This window comes from Oncorhynchus mykiss, chromosome 28, assembly GCF_057628025.1.
Source record: "Oncorhynchus mykiss isolate SJ-2025 chromosome 28, ASM5762802v1, whole genome shotgun sequence".
NCBI lineage: Eukaryota > Metazoa > Chordata > Actinopteri > Salmoniformes > Salmonidae > Oncorhynchus > Oncorhynchus mykiss.
Genome location: NC_143049.1, coordinates 23,487,383 through 23,511,571, shown reverse-complemented (window position 1 = coordinate 23,511,571; position 24,189 = coordinate 23,487,383). Strand labels below are relative to the sequence as shown.

The window sequence follows — 24,189 nt, the reverse complement described above, 5'->3', positions numbered from 1 at the left end:
ATCACAGAAACACTTTGAATGAATAACAGCCAAATGTCCATCACAAGTTGTTATGGGTGACATTTATAAAATTAACTATTCAAAACATGAAAAACAAAAAATGTAACATTTTAAACATGAAATTTGACTATAAATGTGTGAAAATCTTAAAATATATGCTTATTTTGGGGAATGAAAACCAATAACTTGTGTTACAAAAAGTTAATCAATTGAAATGTGTCACTACTTGACAGACTCAATCAAAACCAATTGAGGTCAAAAATGACCTACGTTGCTGCTTTTAAGATAAAAATATGTTGGCGTCTTTAGAGTTAATGTGAAGTTTTGTTCGTCCGACAGGATGAATTAACTGCCAAATGTAATCCTATGAATAAATAAAATAAAATAACAAAAAAGGTTGGGAGATGTTGCCAGCTATTGAACCAAAGAAATCAAGTCTTTTTCATGTTTGTACAAATCTGTCACATTCAAAATTTGTATGTGCCACATCTAAGCACTCGCAGTCCATGCTTTTTTGAGGTAATAAATGCAGAAATGGGCAAGACATCAGTGGAATTTCAACTGGCAGGCATTGATGGTGAAGCAGTGCCAAGACTATTTGTTGTTGGTACTATGTATCAAACAACTCACTGTTACTTGAAGGCATGTTTTAATTAACATAATGGAAACATTGTGACAATTAGGCGATTTGCACTGTATAACGAAAGAAAAGTAAATCTAACACTGAGAGAATACTTGACATTTATGGGCAGATTTTACACTTCTGCACATTGTTTATTATGGTAGTTAAAAGGTATTGACAGATTATTTTTGACGGATTAAAAAAATCCACCCAATAAGGTAAACAAACCTGTTAAGATTCATGTAATGTGTGTACATTGCAGATTTACATACAGTAAAGTGTAGCTCATTTGACTATACAACTATACAACTAATATTAGGGGTAGCCTGGGTGCCAGAGTGAGAAATTGGTTTTGCTTTGTCAGTCATAGAAATCTGTGTAGACATTGCGTCACTAATGAGAGGCATTATATATGAAGCATTAGTCCTTCAATTATTATTATTATTATTATTATTATTATATACATATTTTTTTATCAACATCGACATAGCTTTGTTTGCTAGCTTTGTTTACTTCGGAGGTTCATTCAACTTGACGAATGCATTCATTACAACCTGATGTCCTGTGACATTGGCTTTCTGAGCCATTTCAATGATTGTGCTCAACAAAGGCAGCGGGAATTAATTTGGAAAATGACTACTGCCCTCAGTGATACATCAATATTAGGCTACTGTCTTGCAATTCCTACTTGAATTAGTATTGTGTGTTCATAAGTATAACTACAGTATGTACTGTAGTGTAAACATTATGTCACCACAATCAATGCATTTTTAAACGTAAACAATCAAGTCTTTGTTGTATTGCCAGAGCCTAAAACGGCTGTTTTCTCCCCAATTTTTGCCTAAAATTACATACCCAAATCTAACTGCCTATAACTCAGGCCCAGAATCAAGGATATGCATATTCTTGGTACCATTTGAAACGAAACACTTTGAAGTTTGTGGATATGTGAAAGGAATGTAGAGGAATATAACACAATAGATTTGGTAAAAGATAATATAAAGAAAAAACCAACCGTTCTTTTGTATTTTTTTGTACCATCATCTTTGAAATGCAAGAGAACGGCCATAATGTATTATTCCAGCCCAGCTGCAATTTAGATTTTGGCCACTAGATGGCAGCAGTGTATTTGCAAAGTTTTAGACTTATCGGATGAACCATTGCATTTCTCAATGATGCATTCTCATATGCATTGCATATCTCATTGCATTCCCAAATATGCCTAATTTGTTTATTAATAATTTACCATGTTCAAAACTGTGCACTCTCCTCAAACAACAACATGGTATTATTTCTCTGTAGTAGCTACTGTAAATTGGACAGTGCAGTTAGATTAACAAGAATTTAAGCTTTCTGCCAATATCAGATATGTCTATGTCCTGGGAAATGTTCTTGTTACTTACCACCTCATGCTAATTGCATTAGCCTACGTTAGCTCAACCGTCCCATGGAAGGGACACCAATCCCGGAGAAGTTGCAATAATAGTTTATACTTAAAGGCCCTATTATACCAGACTCCCAAGCCATCTAGTTTTCTGATAATGAAAATAGATTCATGACTGGAGTAAATATAATTCTAGTCAGGCTTTGCCTAGGCTGGCCTAGTCCTCTGGAGCTAGCCATTTCATCTGTTCAAAGGAGATATGGGTCTTTCTATAAATAATGGAGCCAATGTGTAACATTGGGATACATTTTTTAAATTGGATTGAAACAAAAATAAAAAGGATTTTCATTCAGTTCCACATGTGTACTTAGAGGAATAAGAAGTGAATATATGCAAATTTCCCATAACTCCACCTATAACAATATAGGCTTAGGACTGACTATACATCCTTCCAGCAGGATTCATACAGACATTGGCAAGTCAAATTCAAGGACTTTTTCAAGCACTTAAATATAATAATTTATAATTTAATTTTCAAGCTTTTTTTTTTGACCTAACCAATGCATTGATATTGAAATTATTATTACATTAAATATGTTTTGCTATTATCCAGGATTTCATTTTTGATCTGTTTTTATGAGTCCAGAAAGTGGAGAGCAACACATATGCAGTTCTACTGCCACTTCAATTGATGGGTGTTGTGCTACTCTTTTGCGGTAAAACCATATGTGGTTATTATGAGGACGACAACATCTTGTTTGCTTCAACTTGACTTTCCACAGAAATCCTTTCCTAAAAAATGGAACCTGGTTTTTGGGCACTTTCTCATTATAAAAACAGCGATGATGAGATTCAAAGGTGAGATTAATGCTACTGCTAATCATGGCTTTATTATGTGTGCCAATATTGGCCACATAGGCTCCAGAAAAATCGCTGTGCATGCATCCAATCTGTTTAGTCAGGCAATGTCCACATTATTCTCAAATAAGGGAGCAGGAGAACATACACAATAATTACAAGGACTTTTTGAGAACCACATTTCAAGAAGGAAATTTCAGATTTTCAAGGCAGGCCTATTCCAGTACTTGAATTTCTGGGCTCCAAATTCAAGTTCACGTAAGCTACTTCAAGCCCTTTATATTGTTTAAAATAACAAAGAAAACTAAATGTATCTGTCATGTTATTTCATTACCAGATCATATTGTTAATAGTAAAATATATATATTTTTAAATGTATTTGTTATTCAGAATAATTAATAGAAATAGCATTGGGTGCTGTGCAAAAGTCTATTTACACAATTGCACACAGTAACTAATCAGCTGGACACCAAATGCGCATCCAGCAAGTATTATGCATAATTATTGAAGAACCACGTTAACGAGAGTATCAATTTAGGTTTTACAGTAAGTATCAAGGTAAGGTGACTTTCGGTTATAAGCATCTGATTTTGCAATCACATTTACTATCTTGGATTTGTGTGCCCATGAAAACTGTTTTCACCAAATAACATATAGAGACACAAAATGTTACAGAGTTACACTGCATTTCTGATATCTCGATACCAAACTGTCCCACAGCAGGATCCAGGTTTCTTGAACAGTGTTCAAGTTCCATGCCTAATTTAACTGAGTCATACTTAATATGTGACCAACCGGCTCGAGTCGGTCTTATGAAGCAAAATTTGAAATGGTGTTTCTCACATTGGATAAAAGTAGAGACTCAGAGCTAGAAAATTGTGTATCATACACTACATTTGAGGAACAATGGGAAAGTAATTTTGCTTTGAAAGTTGATAAACTTGTAACCTCACTTTTGAGAAAATGGCCTTTGAATATTTTGGTACACCTACTGAGAGCTCTTCTTTGTCTACACCCATTCAGCATCATTCACACCATCGTAAGCTTTAGCCTCACCGATCTCTCGGTTAATCCGAGCGTTATGTCCTAACAACAGCAGTCAAGCACCCAAGCTAACTGGCTAAAGTTGGCTAGCTTGCTAGCTACTTCCAGACAAAAATGAGAGAACAGCTCACTGACCATTTTACTCGCCCTAGCGGAGCTATTTACGCTGTTATGTTATCTAGAGCGTTGGGGGACTGCAACTGTGCTGCTGGCAACAACTTAATTAAGCTTTTTTGCCAAAGTTTACTGACACCGGCCATATTCAACAGGTGTTGAGCGTTCTTAAATTCGTCAGTTATTCTGCGCTCTTGCACACTCAAACGAGAGTACTCTGAAATCAGAGTAATTAACCAGAGCGAATTTACCAGCTACGTCCATCAACAGTTGTCGCAGTGACATCATTAACACTATATTGAAATGGTTACTTGCATAGTGGAGTCACTTGTTAAAGCTACTTCCAGACGCAAATGAGCTAGCAGAGCTGGTTAGGCTGTAATGCTTTCAACAATTTAATTACACTTTTTAACTAGCAAAGAAAATGGCACTGAGATATGAATAATATTACTACAGAGATAGCTAGCGAGCCAGCCAGCTAACGTTAGCTAGCTAGCTAACAGTATGGCTGAGAGGTATACCGTATTTTACTTTATACCGATATTGATACACGGACTGGTTGGGTGTTTTACTTTACCTTCTATAACGTTATTTTGATGTTAGGTTTGTTAAATGTGATATGCTGTGTGTAACGCACATTTTTATAATTTACTCAGCTACTTGAGTCATCCCTCTCCGCTCTCTCTCTTTCCATGCTGCTTTCCACACAGACCTTGTCCCACCCCTGTCACTCAAGGAGCGCATTTGCTGTTGCTTGGCCACGAGACACTTTCGCTCAGTCTGCATGGTCAATGCAGTACATGCAACAATGTTGGTGACAATGTTTGATCTTAATATAAATCCACAAGCATTCTATAATTACAATATTAGTTTGTGATTCTTACATCTGCAAACAGCTAGTTTGTATTTTCTTAGTAAGTTAAGCTAAATCGTGTTAGCCACTAATGCTAATCGCTAGTTAGTTAGCTGGCTGGCTAGCTAACTTGCTAATTAAAGTATTGAGTCAGAGCAAACGTAGCTAGCTAATATAGCCTGATACCAGTGCTGGTGGAGGCCTACATCAGCATGTTGTTTGTGCAACAGTATCTTCTAAATCAAAGACAAATATGTGAAGCATGAATATGTTGGCTATATGAATAAAGATTTAAAGTAGCCAAAGATTTTAGGGTCACTGAGGAAACATTTAACATCACTTTGGTTCCTACCCTGTCACAATAACTCGTTCCCACTATTATTTATATTCTAACTATATAATTATAATAAACATTCTATTTCCACGATTCCAAAAGTGACCTAAATCACAATTGCAACATTTAGTTAAAAATAAGGCCTAGTATTTTTGCCCATATCGTGGCAGTGTGGAAATGATCTCAAATGAGTGCAGGAAATGCAGAAATTGATGGAAATGCAGGAAATTATTTTAGGTTGAAGTTGAATTGAACCGTATAAAGCAATCCCAATAAAGAATGACCCATTGAAATAATTTAGAATATATGTGTTGCCACCCTAGGGTCACACACTACTCATAAAGCAAATGTAGAACTTTTATTAATCAAATACATAAAATACCGTCAAATACCATTATACCGTCAAAAATGTGAAAAATACAATGATATGATAATTTGGCCATATGGCCCAGCCCTATCTAACAGTACTCGTTAACTTGAAATGAAAACAACTTTCTGACAAAATTAGAAAAGTTTAATATCTGAAAATGTAGCTAGCTAGACTATCTTACATGGATGGACGCTTCTCCCTCTGTAGCAGATGCCATGGTTGCCCTTAGTTTGAAAGCTTAACCCGGAGACAGGTGTTTTCTCCATCTCTTTATCTATCGTACTCTAATTCCACTGATTTCAAAACTCGGGTCTCCAGAAAATGGAGAGCAACACTTATACAGTGTTACTATGCAGGACTAGACAGGATTACCTACTGTACACATATTGACCAGCTCAAATAGACAGAAGCGTGCTACATGGCAGACCAATCCGAACTCATCTCTGGGCATGTCCAACCCACTCATTATCATTACCAATCATGGCTAGCAGGAAGGTTGTTCACTTTTTCTGTGGCTAAACCAACTAGGGTCATGATTTAACCATTTTATTCGTATTTACAGATGGCATTAAGTTTGTCATTAAGGCACATGAAAGTTCAAATGTTCCAGAAGGCATTTCTGTCAAGAAACATTCAAATGACTCTCCTGTGAAGTAGTGACACGCGACATACGATATATGATATAATCATATCTTACACAGCCATAAATGCAAGGACAGGAAAGTCATGTTTTATGTCACATGATTTTGGACAAATCCATCAAGACACCAACCATGATAAAGGGTTAAACATATGTTTTAAACCAACTCATGAATTTTATTGAATGTAGCCATTATCGTCCCTTAAATCTTAATGTAATGACATTAACATTTTTTGCAGATTATTGTCAATGACATCTGTAACAAGTTGTCCAGTGTAGGAAATCCTCACTGTTACGCTAGTTTATAGAAAGACCCACATGCATTTTGATGAGTGAAGGCCTACAGCTAAAGATATTTGGGGGTGCTTTCATTAAAGCCCCATTGTGGGACAGAAGAGGCTTTGGAGACGGAGACAGGATTTATCTCTCTGTTTGGATCATTCCTTGGCTGGGTGAAATACTTGATGTGCCAGCACTTCCCACCAATTTCAAGTTTTTCCTCGCCACATTATTTATCAACTAATCTCACTAGAACTGCTGCAGCTCAACCTCGCATGCAGACTAAGCAGACTCTAACCAGCCGCACTGAGCCTTGGATGCTTTGCTCTCTGTGGCAAGTGGAGAGCCATGAAAAGACAAACACTCTGCCCCATTAAAAATGCTTAGTGCTGAGATCACTTCCTCCCTCTGTATTGTACATCATACATTTTTCAGCTTGGGTTAAGGTGTTTGAGTGTGTGTGTGTGTGTGCATGTGCCTTTTATGATATTTTTTGCGCGTTACTTATTTTGACACTCAACCATCTAAAAGAATGAAAGGGGCCATGTGCTCCTTTTCATGACAAATTGCTTCAGTTAGGCTTCAGACAAAAACAATGTCAGCAGAACAAGAATGTGCTGCAATTATGAGGAACTTATTCCTCCTTTTCAGTAGCCTGTCAACAATGCAGCATCTTATAACAATTTAATGCGAGAGGTGCTCTGATATTGCTAAGTCAGGTATTGTCAAAATGATGTTCAGGGAATTAAGGGAGCATGGCTGTGCTTTCAAAACTTCACTCAGTATGCACTTTCTATATCATACAGTATCCAACAGATGGAGAGAAGCCCTCGCACAGATAGACATTAGATAAAACATTGCAATGGGGAACACTACCTGCCTCCAATGTCAAACTACACTTGTTTTTCATCTTCTGTTTTTCTTTTTTACATTTAAGTCCCATTGAGACCAATGTCTCTTTTTCAAGGGAGCCCTGCATATTCACAATTTACAAATACAACATAATACAAATATACAAGATTACAAACACACTCGAGAGAAACAATTTACATTTTTCAGTAAAGTTGTTCCCAACCAATAACTTGAACTGCCTGAGAGGCACCAGTACATCTAGTTGTACATATTCACGGCATTAGCTAGCTGTTTGTTGATATTGAGTAAAATGGTTGTAGCCATTTTGGGAAAACTGTTTTTAATTTTTTATTGATCTTGTGCATTTTATAGCACACCTGTGTCCTGCTCCTCCCAATAGCTTTCAAATGCAGCTTGACGGAAATGAATAACAAATAACAAACAAATAGCCCACCTGATTCCATAAATTCAGTGTTGAAGTTGGTCCAGGATTCCTTGCTTTTGTGCAGATTTTCCTCCATGACTTTGATATCAGCCAAGGGGCAGTTACAATCAGGGAACTTGGCAGAGCAGCGGCACCAGCAGTCATTGTTACGACACAAAAGCTCCCCCTCAGTGTTGCATGCCACGTAGCTGAGAGCAGCCTCCACAAAACGGTTCCGGAGGAATTCTGGAAGGACATCCTGTAAACCTGAGCACAGAGGAGAATATTATAGAATCTTGTCATTCATGCATTATTATATTTTAGTGACATCAAGTTATACATGTCACGTTTATCCCTCAAAGAGCCTCCATAGCGAGAGCGTAAGTCTAAAAATGAGATGGAAATGACTGTAATTGGGTTAGTTTAGCCACAGCAAGACAAGGGAACCTGGTTGCTAGTAATTGGGCATTAGAGATTATGGTAGAGACTGCAAAACAAAATCCAGAGTGTATGTGATCAAGGTTATGTAACTATGCACTTACGATACTACACTACTTAGGAAATAGGGTGCTATTTGAGACGCAACCAACATTTAGATGGAACAGTTCTATAAAACAATGCCACCCATCAGAACATGCCTCCCCTATGGATCTACACCTGCACAAATCTCCTAAAATTGTTACAGATGCACCTAAAATAGGTGATATTGTAATGTGGATAAAGACACCATCAAATCACAAGCAATTTAAAAACCCATTATATTTTTGTAGTGTTTAAAATATGCATGATCAATACATATTCATATTATTGCAGAGAGTTCAATAATATGCATTAAATTGTGTGCTTTTTTTCTCTCAAAATGTTTTTGTTTAGTCAGAAGCTGTAGGTGTTTGGAATCTAATGATCATGTTATCCTTTGACAAAGGCTCCCTGTCAGTTGCACCACTTTGGACATTTTTCAAGAGCGGGAGTCAATCTGTATGCCTTATTGTGAATATTTATGTGTGTTCCTTGGTATTTACTTTCTGGATTGTGGAGAGCAGACACAATTAGTCACAGTCTTCCTTCCCTGCCTTGGCGGCTGTCAGGTTCTGTGAGCCAATAGGAGAGCTAGCTGGCAGAGATAGCTTTAATTTGGGAGACAGCTAAATAACAGACTGCTCCCCAGACCCTCCATCCCTGCCTCTTTTTGGAGACAGTGCAACTAGTACTTTTCTTTGGAATTGCAAGCTTCAGTTGTCAAGAACAACACTTTCCCATATATTATTTATCTTCCTGTGCTAATGTCTGATCTCTTGTGGGGACTTCAGACTTTTTTGCAAAATAAACTTCTACACATTAGAAGAATATAATGAAACATGTGCACACACACACACACACACACACACACACACACACACACACACACACACACACACACACACACACACGCACCAAGGCACACACACGCTCTCTCTCTATTTCAAAAAAGAGCTCATATAATGTTACAGATTTCCAACCACCTCTCAGTAGTTACCGGGTCTCTGTCAGCAGGGAGCTTCCTTCAGGAGACGGCGGTATTAAGTGGGTTGACAATTTAAATGTCAAACCTGAAGAAGGCGCTAGAAATTGGAAAAAGCTGTGTTTATAATTGGTGATGGCTGAAAGAAAATAATGCTCAGGGCTCATTCCTCTCCTCACACAACTTTGTGTTTGTTTCACCTTTGACTTGTGGTGACATTCCTGTCGCGGGTGTTCGAAGCAAATTAGTGTTTGCTGAAATGCTTGTCTGCAGATAACCCTACAGCCTGCTTTTAAAGAATTGGAAAATATAACATTTATTAGACTGGCATTAACCTCTGCCATTTAATATTATTATAGACCACATGGACTTTGAGTTGCAAATAATAGTAGATGTACTGAAATGGGATTAACTGTCCTTGTTTGTTTTCTAGTAACCCTACTACAATGTTTATCTACTTCATCTTCACACGTAAGCCTATTTGAATAGGGTTATTATCCTTAAGGATTTTACTAGTGCTGTAAGACACCTTTCGGATTGTAGACCACCACAATTAGATTCATTGTATTATATCCAAATCAAATGTTATTTGTCACATGCAATAGTACAATAGGTGTAGACCTTACAGTGAAATGCTTACTTACAAGCCCTTAACCAACAATGCAGTTTTAAGAAAATACCAAAAAAGTAAGAGATAAGAATTCCAAATAATTAAAGAGCAGCAATAAATAACAACAGCAGAGCTATATATAGGTGGTAACGGTACGGAGTCAATGTGCGGGTGCGTCAGTGTCGAGGTAATATGTAATATGTACATGTAGGTAGAGTTATTAAAGTGACTATGCATCGATAATAAGAGAGTATCAACAGCGTGGGGGGGGGGGGGGGGGGCAATGCAAATAGTCTGGGTAGCCATTTGATTAGATGTTCAGGAGTCTTATGGCATGGGGGTAGAAGCTGTTTAGAAGCCTCTTGGACCTAGGCTTGGTGCTCCGGTAACACTTGTCGTGCGGTAGCAGAGAGAACAGTCTATGACTAGGGTGGCTGGAGTCTATGACAATTTTTGGGGCCTTCCTCTGACACCGCCTGGTATAGAAGTCCTGGATGGCAGGCAGCTTGGCTCCGGTGATGTACTGGGCCTTACGCATTGCAGTCGGCGGCAGAGCAGTTGCCATACCAGACAGTGATGCAACCCGTCAGGATGCTCTCAATGGTGCAGCTGTAAAAGATTTTGAGGATCTGAGGACCCATGCCAAATCTTTTCAGTCTCCTGAGGGGGAATAGGTTTTGTCGTGCCCTCTACACTGTCTTGGTGTGCTTGGACCATGTTAGTTTGTTGGTGATGTGGACGCCAAGGAACTTGAAGCTCTCAATCTGCTCCAATACAGCCCCATCAATGAGAATGGGGGCGTGCTTTTCCTGTAATCCACAATCAGCTCCTTTCTCTTGATCACATTGAGAGGTTGTTGTTCTGGCACCACACGGTCAGTTCTCTGACCTCCTCTCTGACCTCCTCCCTATAGGCTGTCTCATCTTTGTCTGTAATCAGGCCTACCACTGTTGTGTCATCAGCAAACTTAATGATGATGTTGGAGTCTTGCCTGGCTGTGCAGTCATGAGTGAACAGGGAGTACAGGAGGGGACTGAGCACGCACCCCTGAAGGGCACCCGTGTTGAGGATCAGCGTGGCGGATGTGTTGTTACCTACCCTTCCCACCTGGGGGCGGCCCGTCAAGAAGTCCAGGATCCAGTTGCAGAGGGAGGTGTTTAGTCCCAGGGTCCTTAGCTTAGTGATGGGCTTTGAAGGCACTATGGTGTTAAACGCTGAGCTGTAGTCAATGAATAGCATTCTCACATATGTGTTCCTTTAGTCCAGGTGTGAAAGGGCAGTCTGGGGTGCAATAGAGATTGCATCATCTGTGTTTATATTGACCAAAATCCAGTGTTTTTATGGCATTTTTAATTAGCTGAAAATAACTGGATTGTAAAAAAAGTATTCATAATAGTTTCTTTTCATTATATTTTCTATCAATAGAACATTAAGCCACATATAACTTTATTGTGTGATATTCTACTACTCTCAGTCTCCACCTAACCCAAGCTTTACCCAGGTTTCCCTTTTGGCCTATCAAATGTTCGTAATGGCTGCTCAGTGAAACGACCTGTCCTGATTTGTAATAGACGCTTGCTAAAATCTTTAACGAGCAAGCCTTCCTTCATGAACTGGCCTCTGTATAATGGTATAGAATCAGCTTGATCCTCTCTGTCGAAAACACTTGGGCCTTCTTTTTTTGATATTTTCAGTGGTATTGTTAACAAACACCCCCCCCATAAAGAAAATTATAATTAAAAACAGGTTCAGCCCCTGGTTCGACCGTGATGTTGCAGAGTTACTCCACCTCAAGAATTGCATTTGGCTGACTGGCTCTCATTCAGGCAATTGATAAATAAGTGCACTCAGGCTATCCGAAAGGCCACTTTAAGGAGCATTCTCTCTCTGTGGGTCTAACCCCAAGAAGTTCTGGAAAACGGTTAAAGACCTGGAGAATAAACCCTCCTCCTCACAGCTGTCCATGTCCCTTAAAGTTCGATGATATGGTTGTTGCTGACAAGAAGCACATGGCTAAGCTCTTTAATCACCACTTCCTTAAGTCAGGATTCCTATTTGACTGCCATGCCTCCTTGCCCGTCCAACATTTCCTCATCTCCCACCCCTTTTAATGCAACTATCCCTGATGCTTCTCCCTCATTTCCCCTGCCCCGCTACAAAGTTCCTCCCTGCAGGCAGTCACTGAGTCCAAGGTGCTAGAGGAGCTCCTGAAACCTGACCCCAAAAGAACATCTGGGTCGGATGGTTTAGACCCTTTCTTCTTTTTAAGGTTGCTGCCGCTATCATCGCCAAGCCTACCTCCAACTGTTTTAACCTGTCTCTCCTTTCTGGGGAGGTTCGCATTGCTTGGAAGGCAGCCATGGTTCATCCTTTATTTTAAGGGAGAGATCAAGCTGATCCCAACTGTTATAGGCTTATTTTTTATTTTGCCTTGTTTATCAAAAGTGTTGGAAAAACTGCCTTTCTTGATGTCTATGCTATTCTCTCTGGCATGCCGCTTTCAAAAAATTTAGAACTAAGAACAGATATAGCCCTTGGTTCACTCCAGACCTGACTGCCCTTGACCAGCACAAAAACATCCTGTGGCAATAGTGCCAGCAATATGCAGCTGTTCAAGGAAGTCAGGAACCAATACATGCAGTCAATCAGGAAAGCAAAGGCTAGCTTTTTCAAAGAGAAATTTGTATCCTGGAGCTCTAACTCCAAAAAGTTTTGGGACACTGTAAAGTCCAGGGAGAACAAGAGCACCTCCTCCCAGCTGCCCACTGCTCTGAGCCCAGGTAACATGGTCACCACCAATAAATCCATAATAATCGAACATTTCAATAAGCATTTCTCTGCGGCTGGCCATGTTTTCCTCCTGGCTAACCCAGCCCCGGCCAACAGCTCCGCACACCCTGCAGCTACTTACCCGAGCCTCCACGGCTTCTCCTTCAACCAAATCCAGATTGCAGATGTTCTGAAAGAGCTGCAAAACCTGGACCAGTACAAATCAGCTGGGCTAGACAATTGCGCTGCCTTCGGGGGGGGGGGGGGACAGGTTAAGCATCTCCAATCCAAAATCAAATCTAGAATTGGCTTTCTATTTCGCAACAAAGCCTCCTTCACTCACGCCGCCAAACTTACCCTAGTAAAACTGACTATCCTACCGATCCTCGACTTCGGCGATGTCATCTACAAAATAGCTTCCAATACTCTACTTAGCAAACTGGATGCAGTCTATCACAGTGCCATCCGTTTTGTCACCAAAGCCCCTTATACCACCCACCACTGCGCCCTGTATGCTCTAGTCGGCTGGCCCTCGCTACATATTCGTCGCCAGACACACTGGCTCAGGTCATCTATGAGTTTATGCTAGGTAAAGCTCCGCCTTATCTCAGCTCACTGGTCACGATAACAACACCCACCCGTAGCACGTGCTCCAGCAGGTATATCTCACCGCTCATCCCCAAAGCCAACACCTCCTTTGGCCGCCTTTCCTTCCAGTTCTCTGCTGCCAGTGACTGGAACGAATTGCAAAAATCGCTGAAGCTGGAGACTTTTATTTCCCTCACTAAATTTAAACATGAGCTATCTGAGCAGCTAACCAATCGCTGCAGATGTACATAGTCCATCTGTAAATAGCCCACCCAATCTACCTACCTCATCCCCATATTGTTTTTATTTACTTTTCTGCTCTTTTGCACACCAGTATCTCTACTTGCACATCATCATCTGCTAATTTATCACTCCAGTGTTAATCTGCTAAATTGTAATTACTTCGCTACTATGGCCTATTTATTGCCTACCTCCTCACGCCATTTGCACACACTGTGTAAAGACTTTATTTTATTCTATTCTGTTATTGACTGTACGCTTGTTTATTCCATGTGTTGTTGTTTGTGCTGCACTGCTTTGCTTTGTCTTGGCCAGGTCGCAGTTGTAAATGAGAACTTGTTCTCAACTAGCTTACCTGGTTAAATAAAGGTGAAATAAATACAAATAAATAAAAAATGCAATCTGGTTTCTGCTCAGGTTATGGATGTGTCAATGCAAACTTAAAGGTCCTCAATGATTCTAAGCAATGTTGTGCTGCTATTTTTATTGTCTTGGCCAAAGCTTTTGACACGGTAGACCACTCCATTCTTGTGGGCCGGCTAAGGAATATTGGTGTCTCTGAGGGGTCTTTGGCCTGGTTTGCTAACTACCTCTCTCCATGAGTGCAGTGTATAAAGTCAGAAAATCTGCAAATCTGCTTTCTCAGCCACTGCCTGTCACCACGGGAGTACCCCAAGGCTCAATCCTAGGCCCCACGCGCTTCTCAATTTACATCAACAACATAGCTCAGGCAGTAGGAACCTCTCTCATCCATTTATATGCAGATGATACAGTCTTCTACTCAGCTGGCCCCTCCCCGGATTTTGTGTTAAATGCTCTACAACAAAGATTTCTTAAGTGTCGAACAAGCTTTCTCTACCCTTAACCTTGTTCTGAACACCTCCAAAACCAAGGTCACGTGGTTTGGTAAGAAGAATGCCCCTCTCCCCCCAGGTGTTATTACTATCTCTGAGGGTTTAGTGCTTGAGGTAGTCACCTCATACAAGTACTTGGAGTATGGCTAGACAGTACACTGTCCTTCTCTCAGCACATATTAAAGCTGCAGGCGAAAGTTAAATCTAGACTTGGTTTCCTCTATCGTAATCGCTCCTCTTTCACCCCAGCTGCCAAACTAACCCTGATTCAGATGACCATCCTACCCATGCTAGAATACGGAGACAATTTCTAATTTATAGGTCTGAGATATCTACTGCAGCCCTCATCGTCCACATACAACACCCGTTCTGCCAGTCACATTATGTTAAAGGTCCCCAAAGCACACACATCCCTGGGTCACTCGTCTTTTCAGTTCGCTGCAGCTAGCGACTGGAACGAGCTGCAACAAACACTCAAACTGGACAGTTTTATCTCAATCTCTCCATTCAAAGACTCAATCATAGACACTCTTATTGACAGTTCTGGCTGCTTTGCGTGATGTATTGTTGTCTCTACCTTCTTGCCCTTTGTGCTGTTGTCTGTGCCCAATAATGTTTGTGCCATCTTTTGTGCTGCTACCATGTTGTGTTGCTACCATGTTGTTGTCATGTTGTGTAGCTACCATGCTGTGTTGTCATGTCTTGCTGCCTTGCTATGTTGTTGTCTTAGGTCTGTCTTTATGTAGTGTTGTGTTGTCTCTCTTGTCATGATGTGTGTTTCTTCCTATACTTTTATGGTATTTTAAATTTTTTTTTTTTATCTCAACCCCTGTCCCCGCAGGATGTCTTTTGCCTTTTCGTAGGCCGTCATTCTAAATAAGAATTTGTTCTTAACTGACTTGCCTAGTTAAATAAAGGTAAAATAAATAAATAAAAACATGGTTCTTTAAACCATTCATTGTTGCTAGCTATCCCTGTGGTGTCCATGGGAATGCCAGCTTGGCTAGTGAGATGCTGTTCCTCCATCCTTGGACTGTGTCCTGGCCATCTGGGCCTCATTATGTCTGATCTTTGCCCAATCACCTATTGTCTAGCCTCTCCTTCTGGACCGGTGCAGCCATGATGGACCTGCTGGTTGGACTTGCTAGGAGCCAGGGCTCCTGAGGGCTTCTCCAGGTTATGGAAGCAGCATTCAAAGTCAGAATCCCAAATGGCACCCTATTCCCTATATAGTGCACTACCTTTGGCCCTCTGGTCAAAAGTAGTGCACCGTGTATGGAATATAGGGTACCATTTGGGACTTATTTATAAATAAATATTAAATATTTTAATTTAATATTTTAATAAATAATATTTTAAGAAATATTTTATTTTACTGCGTTAAAGCATTAGTCCATAGTAGATGGATGAATCCATAACCAAAAAAATCCCAAACACAAGGATTTAAAAAACCTTGCTTCACAAATATGATTTATGATCTGAGATTTTATCATGCAGGAGTCTGAATGAATTTATTGAATAGTCTTGAGGAGTGAATAATGAGAGTCCACTGCTAGCTTTGAAGAACTGATCTACACCTATCTAAATCATAGGGCATTGGTTGTGTAGATCAGAGCTGGAAAGAACCGTGAATAACACAAGGGGGAATACAAAGCCTTTGCCTGGAGAGTGTACTGTTTGCAGTAAAGGTTATCCACCTAAATAATCACTTACATCCCGTTGAAGAGTTATGATCATTTGAAACGTAAATCATTTTCTCTTCCTGGCAAAAAAAGTATTTTTGTGGATTCCAAGTAATTTGTCTTACAGCATAAACACACTGTACCATAAAATGAGATGAAGGAACATACTGAGTATATTATTAAACACATAAAAATATAATGAACAGAAAGGGCGTCTTTATTCAAGTCAATGATGGAAATAATGGGTGGGCTGGCAGCCATTTTGAGTGCACTCATGCCAGGAAGTAAAAGCTAGGATAAAAATATACAGGTTAAGATAAGAGGATTCTAATATCCCATAAGTCTTTGGGACCAGCTTCCATATTCGTAATGACTGGGAGTGAATGGTAGCAGCACAAAAAGTTCACCATCAAAGTGAAAAATAAACAAAATCGTAGTGAATTTCAGATAACTACTCAGCGAACACATGCTGTAGCGTAACTGCTTTACTGTCATTCTATTCATTTATTTGAGATGTTTTGAACATAATCTACATTGTTTTCAATGCTAATCCTGTATAATCAGCAACGGTGCTGATCCCATGAATTTCTTAATTTTTTTCGAACACTTCCTCATGGAATTATTAAGTTGTCTTAACCTTCCCATCTTCAACCTAGAGTAAAAGTAGTGGAGGGGAGTCGACTCAAAAATAATAGATTAATCAACTCCTTGCCCGTCGACTCCCGGTGTCAACTCATTATTTCTGGGTGTCAAGCTTAGATTCCGCTAGGAATCGACTCCTAAGATCCAGTATTTTTGCAACAGAGGAAACTATTTGCCGTAGTCTACTTCGAGAGATCGTATCTCTCACAGTAAAGAAAGCGCGAGCTAGCGAGGGAGAGAGAGATGGGATGGGATGTGCATTTCCAGGAAGTTATGCAGGCAAGCAGACAGTTAGGCAGACTGTACGAGCATCTGTAATCAAAAGATGTAGGCTATAGGATATCTAAATGCTCTATTTTTCAATTTCTTGGCTTGCGATGTCTAATGGAAGTTCACTAGCCTAAAGTAGGGGCTACCAATGAGTAGGCTGAGCTTTTTCTACATGCAACAGACCGAAGACCAAACACATACTAGAATCTTTCATAGCAAAGAAAAAGAGGAGCAGGCGAGCAAGTGAGGGCAACCGCTATGCTTGGTAATCTGTATCTAGTAATATCTTGTCTAGCAATGAGTCAATCTAGTAAATTCCCAAAAAGTATATTCAAGTATATATTAGGCTATCAATTAGTATGGTTAAGCTATTCTTCATAGTGCCAGTGAATTGAAGTTGAACATCACCGAATGCATCAATTTAATTAGGCCTAAATGTGCAATAAAAGGTATTGTATGTGCCTATATGTTATTTTATGAAAACCTGGCTGACTGTTGGTGTCCTAGGTCAGGACATTCCAACCCTGTTCTTGAGTTACCTTCTCATAGGTTTTTGCTCCAACCCCAGTTGTAACTAACCTGATTCAGTTCATTAACCAGCCAATGGAGGCTGCTGATTCAGACGCGGTAGATTAGGGTTGGAATGAAAACCTACAGGATGGTAGCTATCCACGAACAGGGCTGGAGAGCCTTGTCCTCGGCAATAGATCGCAAAGCATCCCCGCTAAACTTATTGGAAATGGCAAGTTCACTTTCTCATCCATAAACACAGTCAAGTGCAAATACGGTTCAGCAGCTCAAATCAGCAGGATGTTGGGGCATTATTATTAGGAAGGACGTCGACCATGGATCATTAAAATAATGATTATAATCACACTTCATGAATGTTTATATTAAAGGTAGACCTATACCTTTGGCAGCCAAGCACGAGTTATCAGTGTAGCTAGCCTATTATCATCTAAACATGACATTGAGATATCTTCACACCTACAATTAAAACCTCCATAAGAGTCAATTAAATTTGAAAAAATGTGGAATTACAGGGGCAGTTTTGAAAAACGAATCCTGTGTATCATCCCCTAGAATAACGCACATGCTTGGATAATAATTACAAAACCAACATCTCTAGTAATTTCTGTCCGAATAGGGCTACAACATGGCAAAGAATAGGCTTATCAGCGTTGAGTGCGCCACATCATCCCATGGGATCAGTCAAGGCTGCACACAGCAGAAATATCACTGAAATATTCTAGTACCTACACATCACCTTCTAAATTCAAACAAAAATGACTTTTATAGGCTAAATTTGTGAGAAAATGGGCAGCATCATGCTCATGTCTGTCCCCTAGAACGCAAATGTAGTCTTTCTAGTAGGACTCTGCAATCATGAGGTGGTGTCTATGTGTGTGAGCCTCCATTTCAACGTGTTTTGGGAATCGGGAAAAAGAGTCGACTCATACGACTCTAACCACAGGAATCGGAGTCGACTCCACAAATTCTGGAGTTGTGCACCATTAAGGGCAAGTAAAATGGTCAAAGTGAGGTGTTCTCTCATTTGTGTCTGGAAGTAACTAGCAAGCTATGCAAAGTTAGCCTGTTAGCTTGGGTGCTTGACTCCCGTTGAGAGGTCAGAACGCAACTCCTCGGCCAGAGAGTCCAGTGTGCGCTCTGAACGCTACGAGAGCGAAACACTCTGAATTTGCGAAAGGACAATCTGATAACGCTCTGAATAACACTCTGGCACTGCATGAGCCACATCATTTAGCATCATTTGAATGAACATTCTACATTATCATGGCAATCCAGCATCAGTTAATAGAACATTCCAAAATACCACGGGAATTACTGCATCTTATAAAACTGGTTGTTTGGATCCTGGACGCTGGTAGCAGGGAGTTAGAGCACCACAATTCCCGCATTCCATGGGTAATGCCTGTATCAGTTCCATTAGATTTATCAATGCACATCCACTGTCCCATAGCCCAGCCAGTCAATTTATAAACTTCATGGACAAAAGTGTCTAGACAATTATTTCCCCATTCTATTAGCCTAACATTTGGTTTGGTACAGCAGGGTTATTATAAGCCTCGCTGTGTGCCTTTCCGACCTGCGCAACATGTTGCAGTTTTTTTTGTTGCAATCTCCTCCGTGCTCTGCATATGAACGTGAATGATAGCTTCTCTGATCCATGTGAATTCATTTATCAGGATTCTTATAATGTATATATCCAAAGAATTGGCAATAAAAACAAAGGTAAAACAAATGAAAATGCACATACTTTGCTGACATTTCAGCTGCTTGATGTGATTGCGTGTTAGCTGTAGTTGGCTAACTACCTAGCAAAAGAGAACTAATGTTAGACTAGCTATCCTCCATAACTATCTTATTGACCCGACAATCAGCTAGCTTGTTGTTGCCTATTTATAAATATATTTTTTAAGTATCTTGTAATCATTGAACCTCTGTTAGCTAGCTACATGCCAATGATTTGTTGGCATGTAATTAATTCTATTAATGTGCAATTAATAGAATCAACAACTGGGTCAAAAACATAAGAATAGAATTAACGACCAGCCTCATTGGTTAGCAACTTCAGAACCTCAGAACTAACAACTGACTTTTGCCTGGACTATATTGTCTAGTGGAAGGATGTATAAAAACTAATTTACTCATTTTTGTAAAATGTCGTTAATCTTTTTGTTATGTATATATGTTGGCAACCGTTTTATAAAAGCAATAAGGCCCTCGAACCCATGGATTATCATGTGATAACTCCCTCCTAAGGGCTGTTTCCCAGCTCTAGGCTTTGCCTCGGGCCAAAGAACAGCTCTTACCAGTCAAATTGCCAGGGTTAGAGCTTCCAAGACAGTTTTATTCATTCTATTTCTATGATTATACACAAATATAGTAGAACACAGTCCAACCATTTTGAGAAAGGAGTAAAATAGCTTACCTTTTAGGTGTATTTTATTTTCAGGACTGTGTACCAAGACAGAGCTAACAGAATCAAGGCTGTCATAGTTACTGCATCCAAGTGGCCCAGTCCTAGTTTCTGTTACCTAGGAAACAAGGAGATATTTTAATGCCTTATTACTGGTGAATCATGCACCTGTTTGTTCCCGTTTCTGGCAGTAAAGTAAACAGTACGGGCGGTTTCTAACCATACCAAAATACTTCTGCACTCATCTGAGACGATAGTCAGAGAACCAATCATCTTTACTATTTTCAGATGTCACATCTGTCAAAAAATGCTATCTTGCCAAAAGCCAGGAGAAATCTGAAAAAAAGAAAACATGCCCCTGCAACTCCTGTCATTGAAATATGAATGATTTATGAATAATATACAGTAGTACGGAGCTCAAAAATCGAAAAAGCAAGATCCTGTACATATAAGACTTTACAAAAAAAAAAAAAAAAAAGTTTCCGAAAGGGTTCTTCAGCTGTACCCATAGGAGAACCCTTTTGGTTCCAGGTAGAACCCTTATGGGTCTACATGGAACCCAACATTTATTATTTAAAGGGTTCTCCTGTGGGGACAGCCGATGAACCCTTTTAGGTTCTAGAGAGCATATTTTTTTCTAAGAGTGCAGTTAGTTATTGGATGAGAAGAATGTACAAGAACACGATAGTGAAAGATGTTGGTTTCTGAGTATAGGCTAATGATGGGAGAACTAGCAATAATACTAACGATATGCCTCTGGCTGAGCAATTTTGACCAGTAAATTATGTTTTACAAATGATGTGATGTAACTTTGTCCTCATAAAATCTCACCCATCAATATAAACCTCCCTTGCAAATCTCCTTCCAAATTTCCCTTGCAGTTATGTAGGAGTAAGATTGTATTTATTGTCAAAGAAATGCTGCCAGTAAGCTACAATAGACTCAATTCATATGGCATTTTACAAATTATTCATTGTAAAATATACCCCTGTCAAACAATACCAAGTCAGTGCAACAATACATGCTATGCATTGTGAACTATACTGCATTCGTCTTACTGGTGTGTCTGTGAAGGTGTCTGTGAACATGTTTCAACTACAGTTGTGTCAGTTGAATCTGTTTCAACTATAAGACTGCAATATATTCCGACTAAATTGAAGTACTTCATGGTCACCCTGCATTACCATAAGACAATATATTTAATTCCTCCTCCAGAGGTTTTATTGCAACCACAAAGCCTAAAGGCACGTACACAGACAGGTCAAGCACATCCCACTCTCTCCTGGATGATTAGCTGAGTTGACAGAGCATTGAGGAGAAGGTGGCTCACATACTAGAGATGATCATTTTGCAAAAATGTAACGAGCAGCATCTCGTCTTGAAGCACTGCAGGGTTGAAGTCTTCTTAATGTGAGTGTTAAACTGTCTATCCTTTCACATCGTTTTAAACACTGATTCCCGGTGCTTCATAATGTTATTTAGATGGTTCTGCTGTCTGCCAGTTAGATTGGATACATATAAGTAGTACAACCCATTGTGAAACTTTCTGACAAACATGATGGTACCAGTACTCTGTAAAATGGTAATGGTAGCTCTATAGACTTTGACAAATAATCTTACATTCCAAACAGAGCTATGGAAGTAGATTGAGTTAAATGCAGTTTAAAGTAGATTAAGCTGGAGCATACATTATAGGACTGTTACTGGGATCATATCATTATTGTTATATTTTGCTCTCGGTGTAGTCTAAGCTCAAACATACTTGCAATATCCTGAGGACAATGGAGTGTCATAACAAATAATGGCATTGTACTGTATGTGGTCATAACAGTGAAGTGTACCATAGGTCAAATGGGACATTTGTCCTCTAGAGGCAACCAGAGAACAACAGAGATCAAATGGTATGTAGCTGTGCTGGTAAATACCCAGAAAGTATTTACTCTAAAATACTCTAACATATACTGTAACCCATTTGTCAATTTAAGGTACAATATGAATGACTAGCTTACCAGGATGTTGTCTAAATAAGGGAAAGTCTGATCATTAAAAGCACAAAATACCCCACTTGAATATAATAGGCAAATTGGAAAATCCCCAGTTGCAATGCATTACGGTACAGCCTGTACGGCACTTTCTCCTTGGTGTAAAATAACATCTGAAAAGCTTTTTAAGAGCCACAGCACAACATGTTGGTAAGCACTTGTCTAAAATCACGATCAAGTCCGAAATGTTCAGAATAAGTTATTTTATCCGAGATGAAAAGTTGAAAAATCTTAGACGTTATTTGAATAAACGTTGAAAGCCAACCCTGTCCACCCACTCGCCTCCTGTCATCATGATACATCAGTACTCGATGCATGCAGATGAGAATACTGCCTTTTAAAGTGTGTGTGTGCGTGTGTGTATGTGTGTGTGTGTGTGTGTGTGTGTGTGTGTGTGTAACTCAAATGTATGCTGAGTAATTAGCTGCTAAGCAACAAAACATTACCCATGCAACCTTTTCTTACTGGAGTTGAGCATTGTATTTCAGAAATACGGAACGATTTCTCAATGCCAAAGGTTTCAGTAGCCTACCATCATTCTGTTTCACATTCAAATGAAAACTAACCGGCCAAAAACTCCCATGTACAACCCACTGACAAATTGGATATACTCTAGCAAACTAATCGAATATATTCTGAAAAAGAAACGGGATGCTTCAATGACTGAGTGTCCTTGAGAGTAGCAGTAGATTTACCTTTATGGCGGAGGTGGCTATCTGTAGGTGGTGAAGTCTTCTTAAGGTGCTCTCGCGGTCTGTGAAATAAGAGGCAGCCAACTGATGCAGTACTTCCAGGGAGACCACCGAGCTGTTTCCCTGTCCCTCCGATTTCTTACTGAGCTTCTGCTTATCCAGGAAGATTGTCAACGATTCTTCTCCTGTAGAAAGAAATAATAGAAGAGAAGAGAAAAGAAAAGAAAAGAAGAATAGAATTACTTTTTTTCCCAGAGGGAACTTCAGTCAAATATACACACAGTCCTTAATACTAACGAACAACTAGAACAACTGGCTCAATCATAATGACAATACATTTGTAATACTCGTTGAGAGTAATGCGTGACATTATCCTCCACGAGAGGAATTAACGGAGGTATTCAGACAAAAGTTCATAGACTGCAGACAGATTATATAGGTCTATCTCTGTCTTGTATGAAACCCCAGACTTTTCAAAATAACACCATAGTATTCACATGATTCTGCTCGACCAGACAGTGTGCTTAGCTCTCTTCTACCTTGAGGCTATGAGATACCATCAGTACCCAGCAGAAGAATGTGTGCATTGCTATTTGCGATCATCTCATTAGCATGCAGTGTATGGTCCATCCCTTTTGATTTGAGCCATTGATTACAAAAGCTCACTATGGCTTTGCCACTGCATTCATCTCTCTTGTCTTTTAGACTCTGTAACTTCACTTCATCAATCCACCATTAAGTGACATCATAATTAGTGCCTACATCTCATCAGGCATAATATTCTGGTTGATGTCACAGCAAATGTTTTGAGACCAGCACCATGACCATCAATTATTTAGATGCTAGGCGGAGTAATGCATTCCACATCTCAAACTATAACTATTGACATTTCCTTATGTATTCAGCAGTACCTCAATCATGGATTGTCAAATCAACACCAAGCAGATTTTGTCCATACTAACAGAGAATGACTGCCAATATGTATTGAAGCTAGAATCCTTAATTGAAATAATAACAAAGCGTTCTAACTGCCCCTGTTTCGCTAAAAAGCTAAGGGATGGAGTTGGGAAACCACTCAAATTCATAGACAGAGCTATGGTTGCAGGAACATCCATAATATGAAAGGTATAGTTTTAACCATGTTTTGAGGCTATACAGTGCTTGTTTACATTTAGGTTGTTTACAAACATTGGAGTAAAACAAGCTTATGTTTTGGGTTATGAATAACAGTTGAACTAAGCTCATTGGGCATTTATGTGTCTTTTATATAGTTTATAAAGTCTTCATTAACAATGGATATACCTCTTTATAAGTAAAAAAAAAAAAAAAAGTAATGTAGCAACTAAGGATTCTAGCTTTAACGTTAACTTATGTTGAATAGTAAAAACAAAGTTTCTGTTGACATAAGTTACCGGTATGACAATGTCACCAGTGATACCATGAGCACAGTGTTCCAAATATGAGTAACCTTTGGCTTGTTTTAGAGGCAGTCAACATGATCAATATCTAAGGAGATGACATTACACTGAAGCTATTTTGAGAACAAACTGCGATGCGCAACAACATCCCTTAGCCACATAGCCT

General features: G+C 39.5%; 1 protein-coding gene across 1 annotated transcript in view; it reads right to left on the bottom strand.

Annotated features, from left to right (window-relative positions):
• brinp2 (BMP/retinoic acid inducible neural specific 2) overlaps nucleotides 1–24,189 on the bottom strand; it is a 120,818-nt gene that overhangs the window by 33,042 nt on the left and 63,587 nt on the right. The window contains exons 4-6 of the mRNA XM_021589513.3: nucleotides 22,609–22,790; nucleotides 19,884–19,989; nucleotides 7,805–8,041 (exon numbers count right to left, since the gene is read on the bottom strand). Coding sequence (XP_021445188.1) covers nucleotides 7,805–8,041; nucleotides 19,884–19,989; nucleotides 22,609–22,790 — 525 coding nt within the window. The remainder of the gene's footprint in view (nucleotides 1–7,804; nucleotides 8,042–19,883; nucleotides 19,990–22,608; nucleotides 22,791–24,189) is intronic.